The following is a 12122-nucleotide window of genomic DNA, read 5'->3' as shown; positions in this document are numbered from 1 at the left end:
AGGGGTGACTTTTATGTATTAAAAAGGAAGTTTTTGCCCTGGCAAAAGGTTTACTTCGCCAGGTCGAAAAGGCAAACAGCATACACACAGACTGCAATGGCAGGCCTGGGATATGTTTAAAGGGCTACTTAAGTGGGTGGCACGATCTGTGTTGCAGGTCTACTAGTTGCATTTTAATTTACAGGCCCTGGGCACATGTAGTACCACTTAACTAAGGACTGATAAGTACATTAAAAATGTTACCATGTTTTAAGAAAAGAGCACAAGCGCTTTAGCACTGGTTAGTACTGGTAAAGTGTGTAAAATCCTAAGGCCAGCAAAAACGAGTTAAGCAAAAAATTGAGGATTAAGGCAAAAAGTTAGGGGGAAGACCACCCCGAGGCTGACACATCTAACATATGGGGAGTTAAGGTGATTTGACCAGAATCACAGAATGTTGAGCTAACACCAGGACTTTACCATGGTTGTTCAGTTTCAAAGTTGGAAGCTCTGACTGTAATGCCACATCGTCCAGTATGGTTTTGAGACAGATTTACGAGAGTAGGTGGGAGTGCCTTTTGACAGCTTTGATGACACTACACAGGGACACAGGACTTTACTTATGATCAGGAGAGATATTGTGAAAGCTCTTTGAATGATTCAATATTAGGATAACACTTTTTACCCCTATTTACCACTAAGTAAAGTGGCAATTAAAGGAACCTAGCCATCTTTGCTCCTCAATGTCCACTAATAATAAGAAATTAATGAAGTCATTATGTGTCTCAACTTTAGCTCTCTTTTGAGGATCCCCTGATCAACTCAAGAAGTAACAAAGAAGGAATTGCTGTCCATACAGAAAGTGGATGCTATTGTCACCCAGAATTTCAGGGAGGAATTATTTTTTTTATGTTTGAAAGTTTTATTAAAATCAAGGGTATATAATAACAACAAGGTGACATCAACAGAAGAAACAAATATGAAAGAAACAAAAAGATCTCTGATCCCAACACTAAGAATCTAAGCATTTTCTAATTTTAAGGGGAAGGTAGGGGAAGGGAGAAGGGAGGAGAGATAAACAATCATGTTATCACAAGTCATATTGATATAAAAAATTGCGGCATATAAAAAGCAAATGCACAATATTCGAAAAAGAATATAGAATATATAAAAGTCTATACTGCAACCAAAAAACTGTGAAATCTAGAGAGGAATATTGCAGGCGAGAGTACAAGTCTTCAAGGGGGTTTAAAGTTGCAGGAGGAAAGGGAAGTATAGCCTTTTTTGGCAGATTGATCTAAGTATAAGGTAAGGGGTAACCAATATAATTCAACATTGCGAGGGGGTTTACAGGAGGAATGCAGAGGCAACATCAAGTCTATGGAAATTACATAGTGAATTCCACCAACAACGAATGGAGAGTGTGGTGAGGGACTTCCAATTGGAGGTAATGTGTTGGAGAGCTAGGGACAACATAAGGTCAAAGAGACCGAATGAATTTGGCGGGAGATTCAGAGAGTCCGAGAGACTCCCCAAAAACACCAGGGAATTAGAATAAGGAATGGTAAGTGTAAACATGCGTGATATGTAAGACCAAACCTGTTTCCAGAAAGCTGTAACAGAAGGACAGAAAAAGAAAAGATGAAAATGATCAGCATCAGGTGTACTACATGTCCAGCAGTTAGAGTTGGAAGAAGGAAGGAAGCGAGAAAGAGAAAGGGGAGAAAGATAGAGTCTATGATAAAAGAAAAATATGGATTGAGTGAGGGAAGCAGAACGAGAAATCTTCAGGGTTTTAAACCATAATTTATCCCAGAGTGGAACAGGCCATGAACAACCAAAATCTTTTTCCCAAGAAACTTCCAGTTTATTCTTGGGACGTATAGGGTCTGGGGCAGAGAAGAAGCGATATATAAGAGAAGCCTTAGGAAGAGTAGCAAAAATGTCAAGAAGGGGAGATGGGGAGGAGTAACTCAGAGGAAGGAAGAGTGTAATAACGGTTGAGTATAATTTCCATATGAATGTAATATTTCTGGGAGAATGAACGTGGACAACAAAACTACTCTTGAAATTGGGGAAAGGAGCAGGGCGACGAACCATCGAAGAGTTGACAAACCCAATGATGCCTTTTGACCTCCAAGAAGACCAAGCAACTGGTCTATTCTTCAGGAGAATAAGCGAGTTACACCAAATGGGCAAAAGTAAAAAAGATTTGCGAGATATAGTCGATGGGGATAACAAAGGTTTAAAAAGGGAAGAGGTATGTTTAAACAGCGGAGGGATGGTATAAGGGGAGTTAGAAGTAAAGCAAATTACATCTTGAAATGAAAAAGGTAATAGTAAGGAACGTTCAATCTGAAGCCAGAGAGGGGAAAAGGGAGAGAGCTCTGACGACAACCATCGAGAGGCTTGACGTAGAGAGAAAGATTTGTGATAAAGACGAAAGTCTGGAAAGTTGACCCCACCATTCAACTTGGTCTTGCGAAGAGCAGACGGAGATATCCGAGCCTTTTTTTGTTTCCAAAGAAATTTAGAACGAATAGAATCAATACGTTTAAAATGAAGAGCTGGAATATGAACAGGAAGCATAGAGAGTAAATAAATCAAAATAGGAGCAATCATCATCTTCACAGAATCTAGCCGACCCCACCAGGAAAGGAATAAAGGATTCCAGGAGGAAAACAGATTTTCAATTCTAGAAATAACTGCAGCCATGTTGAGTTTGATAGAGGAGGAAATAGAATTAGAGAATAGAACACCAAGATACTTGATTTTAGTACTATTCCATGCGAAACCCGTAGAAGTGAAAAAATGTGGAAGACAAAATTTAGTAAGCTGGAGAATTTCAGTCTTATCAGAATTAATTTTATAGCCTGAGACAAGGGAAAACTTCTCAAATTCATCTAATAGAGAAGGAACAGAGGATTCAGGATCTGAGATAAGTAAAAGAATATCATCAGCATACGCAGATAGTTTGAGCTGGCGATCTGCGTATTAAAACCAGAAATAGAGGAATTGTGACGAATAGAGGAGAGAAAAGGTTCAAGAGCTAACACAAAAAGAAGAGGGGATAGAGGACAACCCTGCCGGACCCCACGTTGGAGAATAAAAGAGGAGGTGAGTTTACCATTCACAAGGATGGAGGCTTTGGGCATAGAATATATCAAAGAAATGTAAGAAATAAATTTGGGACCAAAACCATGCCATTTCAGGGAAGCAAGTAAAAACGACCAATCAACCCGATCAAAAGCCTTCTCAGCGTCCACTGAGATAGCAGCTAGGGGGATGGAAAGAGAAGATGGTTTATTTAGAACATTGAGAAAAAGTCTAGAATTATCCAAGGTGAGGCGACCCTTAACAAAACCGCACTGTTCTTTTCCAATGAGATGTGGCATGAAGGGGTCAAGGCGGATTGCAAGTAATTTAGCAAAAAGTTTATAATCCACATTGACTAAGGAAATTGGTCGGTAATTTTTACAAAACTTGGGATCGCTGCCCTTCTTAGGAATTAAACAAATAGTAGCATCTTGAAAAGAACCCTGAGCTTGGCCAGAAGAAAAAAAGATTGGAAAAGAGAAAGAAGTTTGGGTAGAAGAAGGTCAGAGAAATGCAAATAAAATTCAACTGGAAATCCACCCGGACCTGGAGTTTTGCCCTTAGTAAGAGAAGACAATGCCGTAGAAAGTTCATGGAGGGAAAAACCAGTTTCAATATCTGAGAAGTGAAGTTGAGAGGTATCCGGTTTGGGCAAGTTATCAAAATAAGACTGGATGAGAGCCAGGGTAGGAGGAGCTTCTGGAGTATACAAAGATTTAAAAAAGGACTGAAATTGGTCAAGAATGTCTTTATCAGTGTGTAAGAGAGTATTTGTAGGAGAATATATAGATTCGATAAAGGTACGTTCTTTACGCGACTTTAGATAGTTAGCAAGAAGCTTACCCGATTTGTTACGACCGCCATAGTAACGCGCACCGCTTCGAAGAAGAAAGGAAGAGGCCGAATCAGTAGTAAGTTTATTGAAAGCGATCTTGGCTTGAAGAAGTTCAGGGGACATGTGATTAGGGGATGAGGTATAGAACTGATGCTCCAAAGTTTTGATGTGGGCTAAGGCAACCTTTCGCTTTTGGAGAAACTGTTTCTTTTTCTTAGAAACAAAATCAATGATGAAACCTCGGGCAGTGGCTTTGAAAGAATCCCAAAGGACATGTGGGGAAATGAGAGGGTCAGAATTGAAGAGGAAGAATTCATCGGTGAAAGTGCGGCATGAGGAGGAAAAATTAGGATCAGTTAGCAGAGAAGAATTAAATCGCAATCGAGAAGATTTAGGAAGAGGGGAAAGCAAGTCAAAATCTGTAACAACAGGAGCATGGTCTGAGATTACAATAGGTTCAATAGAGGAAGATAAAAGGTTTTGAGATAAAGAGGAAGAAAGAAAAATATAGTCCAGACGAGAAAAAGAGGCATGGGGCGAGAGAAAAAAGAAAAATCTAAAGTATCAGGATGAGTGAGTCTCCAAGAGTCCACCAAGTGTGTTTGCAAGATGGTATCCAGAAACTGTTTATGAGGTTTGTGAGGGACAAAACGGACAGAGGATTTACGATCTAAGAAGGGATCAACTATCTGATTGCAATCGCCCCCAAAAAGGAAAAAATCATCAACATGTTGAATGCATTTGGAAGTAATTGTCGGCCAAAAGGAAGGATCAATGGTAGTGGGGCCATAAACATTAAATACAGTAATCGGTATTGCATTGATAAGTAATTTAGCTAAAACCCAACGACCTTCAGCATCTTTTTCTTCTAATATGACTTTACATTTGAGTCTCTTATGAATTAAAATAACAACCCCATTCTTTTTAGTAGACGCCGGAGAAAATAAAACAGTACCAACCCGCTGTCTTTTCAATTTCAAAGATTCAATGTCAGAGAGGTGGGTACCCTGGAGAAGGACAATATCGGGATTATAAGAAGACAAATGAGAAAGTACTCTCTGCCGCTTAATGGGATTATTAAAACCTTTCACATTCCATGTAACTACTATAAAGGTTCGAACAGGATAAACGTGTCAAATTCAGAAGGTGCAATAAATACAATAACATTATTGAACAGAACATTAGAAGGCTGGAAGAAAAAAAGAAAGAGGAAGAAGAATAGGAGCGGGGGAAAGGGAGAAAAGGGACAAGGAAAGGACATAGAATTAGAGAAAGAGAGGGAAGAAAAAAGCTAGAGAAGACAGTACAAATCCATATGGACGACTGCAAAAAACATACCTGAAGGGGGAAGAGAATAAGAAAACGGGGGAGTGGTGATGCGCAACAACACGAGTCAACCGAGGAGCAGGGACACACCGCACCGGGACCTCACAGAACCACAAAGGGAATGACATCAGGGGAGGGGAACATAGAATACGCAGCTGTAGAAGGGAACAAAAAAAAATGATAGTTATTGAGGGTCTGGGCAATAACATGGGGCTACAGTGTGTAAAGTATAAACTAGAGAGTACATAACAATAAAACGGTAAAGAGAGGCAAGCAGAAAGCAAAACAAAATGAAAAGAGCTATAAGGAGGTGGAAGGAACGTACAGAACAAAAAGAGACAACCATAGGACAAGCAAAGGAAAAGAAACGAGAAAAGATGTATACAGAGGATCAAAGAACATCCAAAAATTGAGTCAAGAGCATACAAAACTTTGTTCGATAACAGGAACCATTAATAAACAGTAGAAGTATATAGAGAAGAAAAAAAATTAAAGAATTGAAAAACATCCAACATAGGAGTCAAGAATTTTTACAAGATCGCTCAGCCACTGGAAGAAGGAGAAGTCTCAATTCCTCCATTATTTTGCAGAAGGATGAAATTCCGAAGTTCACCGGGGTCTTGAAATGTCCAAGTCGTGTTTTTATGGGTAACTCTAAAAGTGCAGGGATGTAACAAGCCATAACGAGCTCCAAGGGAGCATAAGGCAGGACGAAGAGTCAGGAATTCTTTTCGTCTAGAGGCCGTGGCATTAGAAACATCTTGGGTCAGGAACACACGTTGACCTAGCCAGGAAACCTGTCGCTTAGTTCTAGCCGCAGTAGGGACTGAAAGAAGATCTGTGAATTTCAAAACAAGGATGATAACACCACAAGGTTTTGTTGAGGCAGTCGTACGCAGACCAAGCCTGTGTGCCCTTTGAATGCTAATGGACGTAGATGGCGCATGTCCAGAGGTTTTGGAAGAAAGGAGGTGAAGAACATGACTGGGTCATCCCCCTCAAGTGCTTCAGGTAGTCCATAAATGCACAAGTTGTTCCTCCTGTTGCGATTTTCTAAGTCCTCCGAATGTTGTTGGAGAGAGAGAACAGTTTTTTCCAAAGTGGCAATACGATGTGAATTGGATTGTACGTCAGGTATTTGCTGTTCAAGTGAGGAGATTCGGATGCTTGTGGTTGACCACTTTTCTTTTAAGATTTGCATGTCTTTACTTGTTTCCTCGATGAACGGGCGTAGTGCACGGATCTCTTCCAAAATCAAGTCTATGGAGGATGAGTCAGGAGGTTTATCTGATGAGGGAGAATCCTGCTTTAATCGTTTGGAAGAAGACGCAGGGGGTGACAATTTATTTGAAGTGGCTTGCACCTTAGAGGAACGATGAGAGGCAGAGGTCGCCATTGTGGAAGTTTGTGAAGATGCACACCGTGCTGTAGAAGGACTCACAAGAACACTCGTGGAGGGAGTAAAAATACATTTTGGCTTGCGAAGATTGACCATGGAAAAAGACCAATCCAATGATGAGACAAAAATAGGAAGCGTATAACTGATACTCCGCCAAGGAAGTCAGCCAAAGGTAGATGCTAGAAATGCAATGTATGACAAAAACCAGTCGGAGAGGCAACTGTCCGCAGAGAGGGTCCCTAAGAATTCCAAGGAAATACACAGCGCAGCTTATGACAATGAGGTGTAGTGGGATGAGTCAGTGTGCGGTATAAATGGGAGGTCAAGATGGCGGTATCACAGTCCGCTACTAGAGGAAGAAATCGCAGACACTACAGAGCGCTGACGTTGAGAAATGTTAGGGACCACTCCAAGAAGGTGTTGATGCCCAAAAAGGAAAAGCACTTAAAGAGTCATGGCATTGGTGAAAAGGAGTCTCCAAAACACAGAAAAATATACTTGAGGCTTAAAAGGACCCTTACAGACCATCTCAGGAGGGTGAAAAATAGTCTCTAAAATTGTTGTTGAGAGGGCACAATGGAGGCTGGCAGAGGAGGCAGCTGAGACACACTGTCATGCATATAAATAAAGAATAGCTCACCATAATAGGGCTGGTACACTGAAGAAACAAATGACAGGTTCCAGGGACATCGTGAGGTAAATTGTGACACTGGAAGAGTCACAGGCAACTCCATTGAAGCAGTGGGTGAATTTTGAAGAAGCACCAATAACGCTGAGGGGAATTGTGAAGAAGCGCCGATAACCCTGAGGGGAAAGCGCGGCTCTAAGTCAGCCGTGGCACATCCCAAAATGGCGGCGTTCTGACGTGCGACATCCGCATCGCAAATTCGGTCCGAAAACAAGGTGTATTAGGCTGCCGAAATGATCCCACGGCTCACCGCGAGTTGCGATGTGCAGGGGCAGCGAAACCACACAATAACTGCTCCCGGAACATGAAGAATGCTGTGAGGAGGTTCGGTGGTGCAGCGGAGCTCCGCTACTAGCCGGCCATCTTGCACGGCATCCAAGCCACGCCCCTCAGGGAGGAATTCTTAAGGCAGAATGCAGCAGAATATATTTTACAGGTTATTTCATAGGTTCAGACGGTATTGGACTCCAAAGAAAGAAATACTTTTCAGCTTTTAAAAATGTTTTAATTGATAAACAACAGCTGCAGTATTAGGACTTGCAGGTGTACACTGGGAAAAACCACAAACTTCTTAGTTATCACAAGAGTAAGCCTGTCACTTTTGTGACTCACAAAAATAAGTAACTCCAAATAACTTACAGCCATTCACCTACTTGCCTATTGGTGAATCTATTCTTTGTGAATTTCCGTATTGCCATTAAATAATAGGTTGGAATTGCTAACTGGAAAATGCTGTAGTTTCAAACAGATATGTCTTCTGTTCATTTGCCTCATCTCTTGTTTGTGAACAGTGCAAAAAGATTCAGAGCCTGATTACGAGTTTGGTGGTCTCACCACCGTTGCACCATGGCAGCAGTCCCAAGAAGACCACTCGGTCGGTGGAATCACACATGCTGTATTATGATATATGCAGCCTAAACTGCTAACAGCAAAGACGGAGTGGTTCCCGCCTGTGGCTCGGCGGACTGCAATATTGGTGATGCATACTCCGTCGCCATCAGGCCCGTGGCTTCCCGCCAAGCCTGTTATGAAAACACAGTTGTACTGGCGGTCATCTTGCGACACTTCCCCGATGGCAGTAGGCTGTCATGGTACGCTCTCAGCAAAGCACCTGAACAGTAGCCTTCGGGTAGATACACAAACAACACAGCTGATGTCCATTGGCAAAGTGGATACACCTGCAAATCACACTATAAAACACACTCTATTCCAGATTATGACCCTTTTCCTCTTCACTGCAGCACAGCAAGACAGAGATCAAACTTTATTGGTGAGATTAGACAATATTGTTTTTTTTCACATCCCTTTTAGCATTCTCCAGTCACTTTTCTTACACATTTTCTCACATTTATGAATGAATGAAAGGTATTGATGTAGGGTGACCAGCCACTCAGAAATGAGTGTCCCGGCACTACAAACGAGGAGAACAAAAAGTGGAGTGTGTGAAATAAGATATAACCTAAACAGGTAGGCTCTTAGAGGTTTGTGGAACACTGATTCCATTTCTGTACTTCTGAGTTTAAAGGCGAAGCCAATCTAGATTTTAGCAAGCACACTAAAAAAGAGGTCCCACCAAGTCTCGTTTTTTTTGGGTCTTGTTCCAGTTTTCTGTGTGCTCTTGCACATGATATCTCACACATTTTATCTGGGGTTTGTCTTGCAGCTTAGGCCCAGCTAGAAATGGTGATCCAAGAAACCCATTGGAATATCTGTCTATCTTAGTGGGCTGGACAGTGATATCCAAGCAGGCCAGTTTCTCACAAATATGCTAACACCTCTGTTCATAAAGAAGTACGTACATAGCAAATTCAGTAGAACAGGATGAATGATGAAAATTAAATTGACGAATCCACATATTTAACAGGTAGCTGTCAAGTAACTTTGTTTCTTTTGTAGGCGTCACATTTATGGTATAATTTCTGCTACCTTTCCATCGTTTTCAGATGTCGATGAATGCGATGTGGTGAATGGAGGCTGTCAGCAAACCTGCATCAATACAGAAGGATCATTCACTTGTGAATGTGACCTGGGATACAGACTTCATGCTGATGGACGCTCATGCATAAGTAAGGATGTTTCTAGAAGTAATGGGCCAATCTGGGGCTGTAAGAAGATGCCAAACTGGGTGTAGGGAAAACGACTTGTGAAAAAAAATAAAAACCTCAAAAACTTCAATTTGAACCCACACGAGGGAAACAGCATTTACAATAATGTTTCTGCAACACACTGCTATTACAACATAGTTGTTACAACAACCGCGTTGTTAGTACGCAATACCTTTACATCGCAAGTCATTACAACGACTTGCTATAGGGGATGCACAGGTATTGGATATAAAATCCAACACCTTCCCTGCTGTTGCGCAAACTGGAGTAGGAATAGTAAATAATAATATTCCTAAGTCCCAGAGACCACTGCCTGCCCTTAAAAGATGAAACTGAAAGGTTTAATTTTTCTTTTTTAAATGCATCCCTTAAAGGAAAACAGTTTGCATTAAAAAAAGCTGCTTTATTAAAAGGCAGTCCCAGACCTGGTGGTCTGCTGAGCCCAGCAGGACATCATTCCTGGGAGGGTTGTGATTCCCAATGGGCTCGCAAATTGCGAGAGGCTCATTAATATTAATGAGCCTCGCAATTTGCGACACCATTGGGAATCGCAAACAGTGTGAAATACACTGTTGTACATCGCAAATTGCGCCTCGCAAATTGCAACTCGCAAAAGAGTTGCAATTTGTGTTACCCAATTTTCTTGGGGATACATCTGACCCTTAATCTAATGTCATCATCAAACTTAAAAAGGGGTATCATACTCACTGTGAATATTGACAGGGTATAGAGATAGTCTCTAAAGTGACCCTTACAACGGTGAAGAGCCGGCTAAAGCTATGACACAGAGATAAGCCCTTCAGACTGCCTTCAAGGTCAGAATAATGTTTCATTCTGTTTTTTCATCATGGTAGCTATACAGTATATGACCCATGTGATGTATGAATGTTTGGTGTGCTGAGTTTTGACATTACAGTATTACAAGGGAAATCTATGTTGTATTAACATTTCTCTCCAGACTACACCAGGCTACCAAACTCACTTTGGATGTCAAGCAGAGCCGGTCAACAAAAAGTGGGTGTAATCTACCTTCACGGCAGGTGGGTTTTTGAACAGTGAGATTTACTTTAATCCTTTGGCCGGATTCACAAAAGTAATCTGAGACAAAATTCTAACTGTACGACTTTCGGTCTTCACAAAGGGCGTTTAGTAGTAGTAAAGTTAGGATTTTGTCTCCGTTAAGCTTAAGTTTTACTTAAGTTTAACTTAAGACTGAAACCAAAGTTTATCTGAGACAAAATCCTCACTTTATTACTCCAAAATGCTTTTCGTGAATACCAAAAGTCATAAAGTTTGTATTTTGTCTCAGATTACTTTTGTGAATCGGGCCCCTTGTTTCCTGATGTAACTGTAGAACACTTCAAGGTAGTGAAATATGTTGAACCTGTCAGGCCAGGCTCTGCAGGCAACCCCATGCCGAGCACAAGCCAAAGGTTGTGAGTGGCGTGGGTTTGGTGTTACGTATGGTAATACAATATTATTTTACATGAAAAAACCCTGTAAATTCATAGGAAAAAAAGTTTTAAGTGAAGTTTTAGTTAGGTAGTGTAACAATATCTTACTTTGCATGAAAAAAATCCTTAGAAATCCACAGAATATACCAAAGGTGAAAGGGAAGTTATAGTTTTGTGAACATGTCAGTTAAATATGTTTTAGAGAAATGCAAAAGGCACAGGACCTACCCCCAAATCTACGGTAAAAAAAAGTGGGCATTCGCTTGGAACAGGCTGTTACTATGAAAGATCATGTAGTGGTTACCCCTGGCACCTGCTGTCAGATGATGAGTCTATTATGCAGAGTCTTTCCTACTTCCACTCTCGATGCAAAAAACCCTAGTGCAGGCATTAGTGATCAGCCGCCTGGACTATTGCAATGCCTTCTGAGCTGCCAAAATGAGTTGTGCTAAAGTTCAGTTAGTCCTAAACACAGTGACTGGTCTGATTCATAATATGCCGGCCAGATCAGCCTGGTCTCCCTTCTACAATTGCTTCATTGGCTTCCTATGCACATTAGAATCATCTTCAAGATCTGCTGTTTTGTGCTTAAATCACTGACCAGCAAAGGTCCCAGAAACTTGGCTGAGAAACGTATGCCGTAACAACTGAGCAGACCTTTAAGATCTAAGGTTAATGCTCTCCTTACTATTCCTCGAATAAAAAAATCACGTACAGGGGGTAGAGCATTCTCTTACTTGGCTCCCTACTACTAGAATAAACTACCAACTCACATTCGAAAATGCACAAGCCACCTTCTTTTACCAGAAAGCTTCTCAAAACCAAGCAATTTCCATACTAGCTCTGCATTTCACGTGTTCACTCCAGCGCTGAGATACCCCTCCTGTGGCGATTGAAGCCCCCTACAAGTTAAATTAACATAACACGAAAACCACTGAAATTCACCAGTGATAGTTATCTCAAGTAACTATAACTCGTACCTTAACACCTTGGCTGCTAGGCGTTTTCCCCCTCCTGTGCTGGGAATTACCATTTTGCTGTTTCCATGACGAGCTCAGCTCGTCATCAGCACATGACACCCGTGGGTGATGACGAGCTGAGCTCGTCATCAGCATCGAAAGGGTTAAAGAAGATATAACTCAAGCCATTACCGTGGACTGCTTATGACCTCACATAGGATGTCACTCATGACATGTTCTATCACATCATTGATAAAATCACTGCAACATCTGAAATGACA

At 41.3% G+C, this 12122-nt stretch overlaps 1 protein-coding gene across 1 annotated transcript in view; it reads left to right on the top strand.

Moving 5' to 3' along the window:
* Window positions 1–12122, top strand: part of LOC147683929 (uncharacterized) — an 879194-nt gene that overhangs the window by 572417 nt on the left and 294655 nt on the right. The window contains 1 exon segment of the mRNA XM_086942580.1: window positions 9267–9389. Coding sequence (XP_086798706.1) covers window positions 9267–9389 — 123 coding nt within the window.

This window comes from Lissotriton vulgaris, chromosome 11 (genome assembly GCF_964263255.1).
Source record: "Lissotriton vulgaris chromosome 11, aLisVul1.2, whole genome shotgun sequence".
Classification (NCBI taxonomy): Eukaryota; Metazoa; Chordata; class Amphibia; order Caudata; family Salamandridae; genus Lissotriton; species Lissotriton vulgaris.
This window is presented reverse-complemented; position numbering and strand designations above follow the sequence as displayed.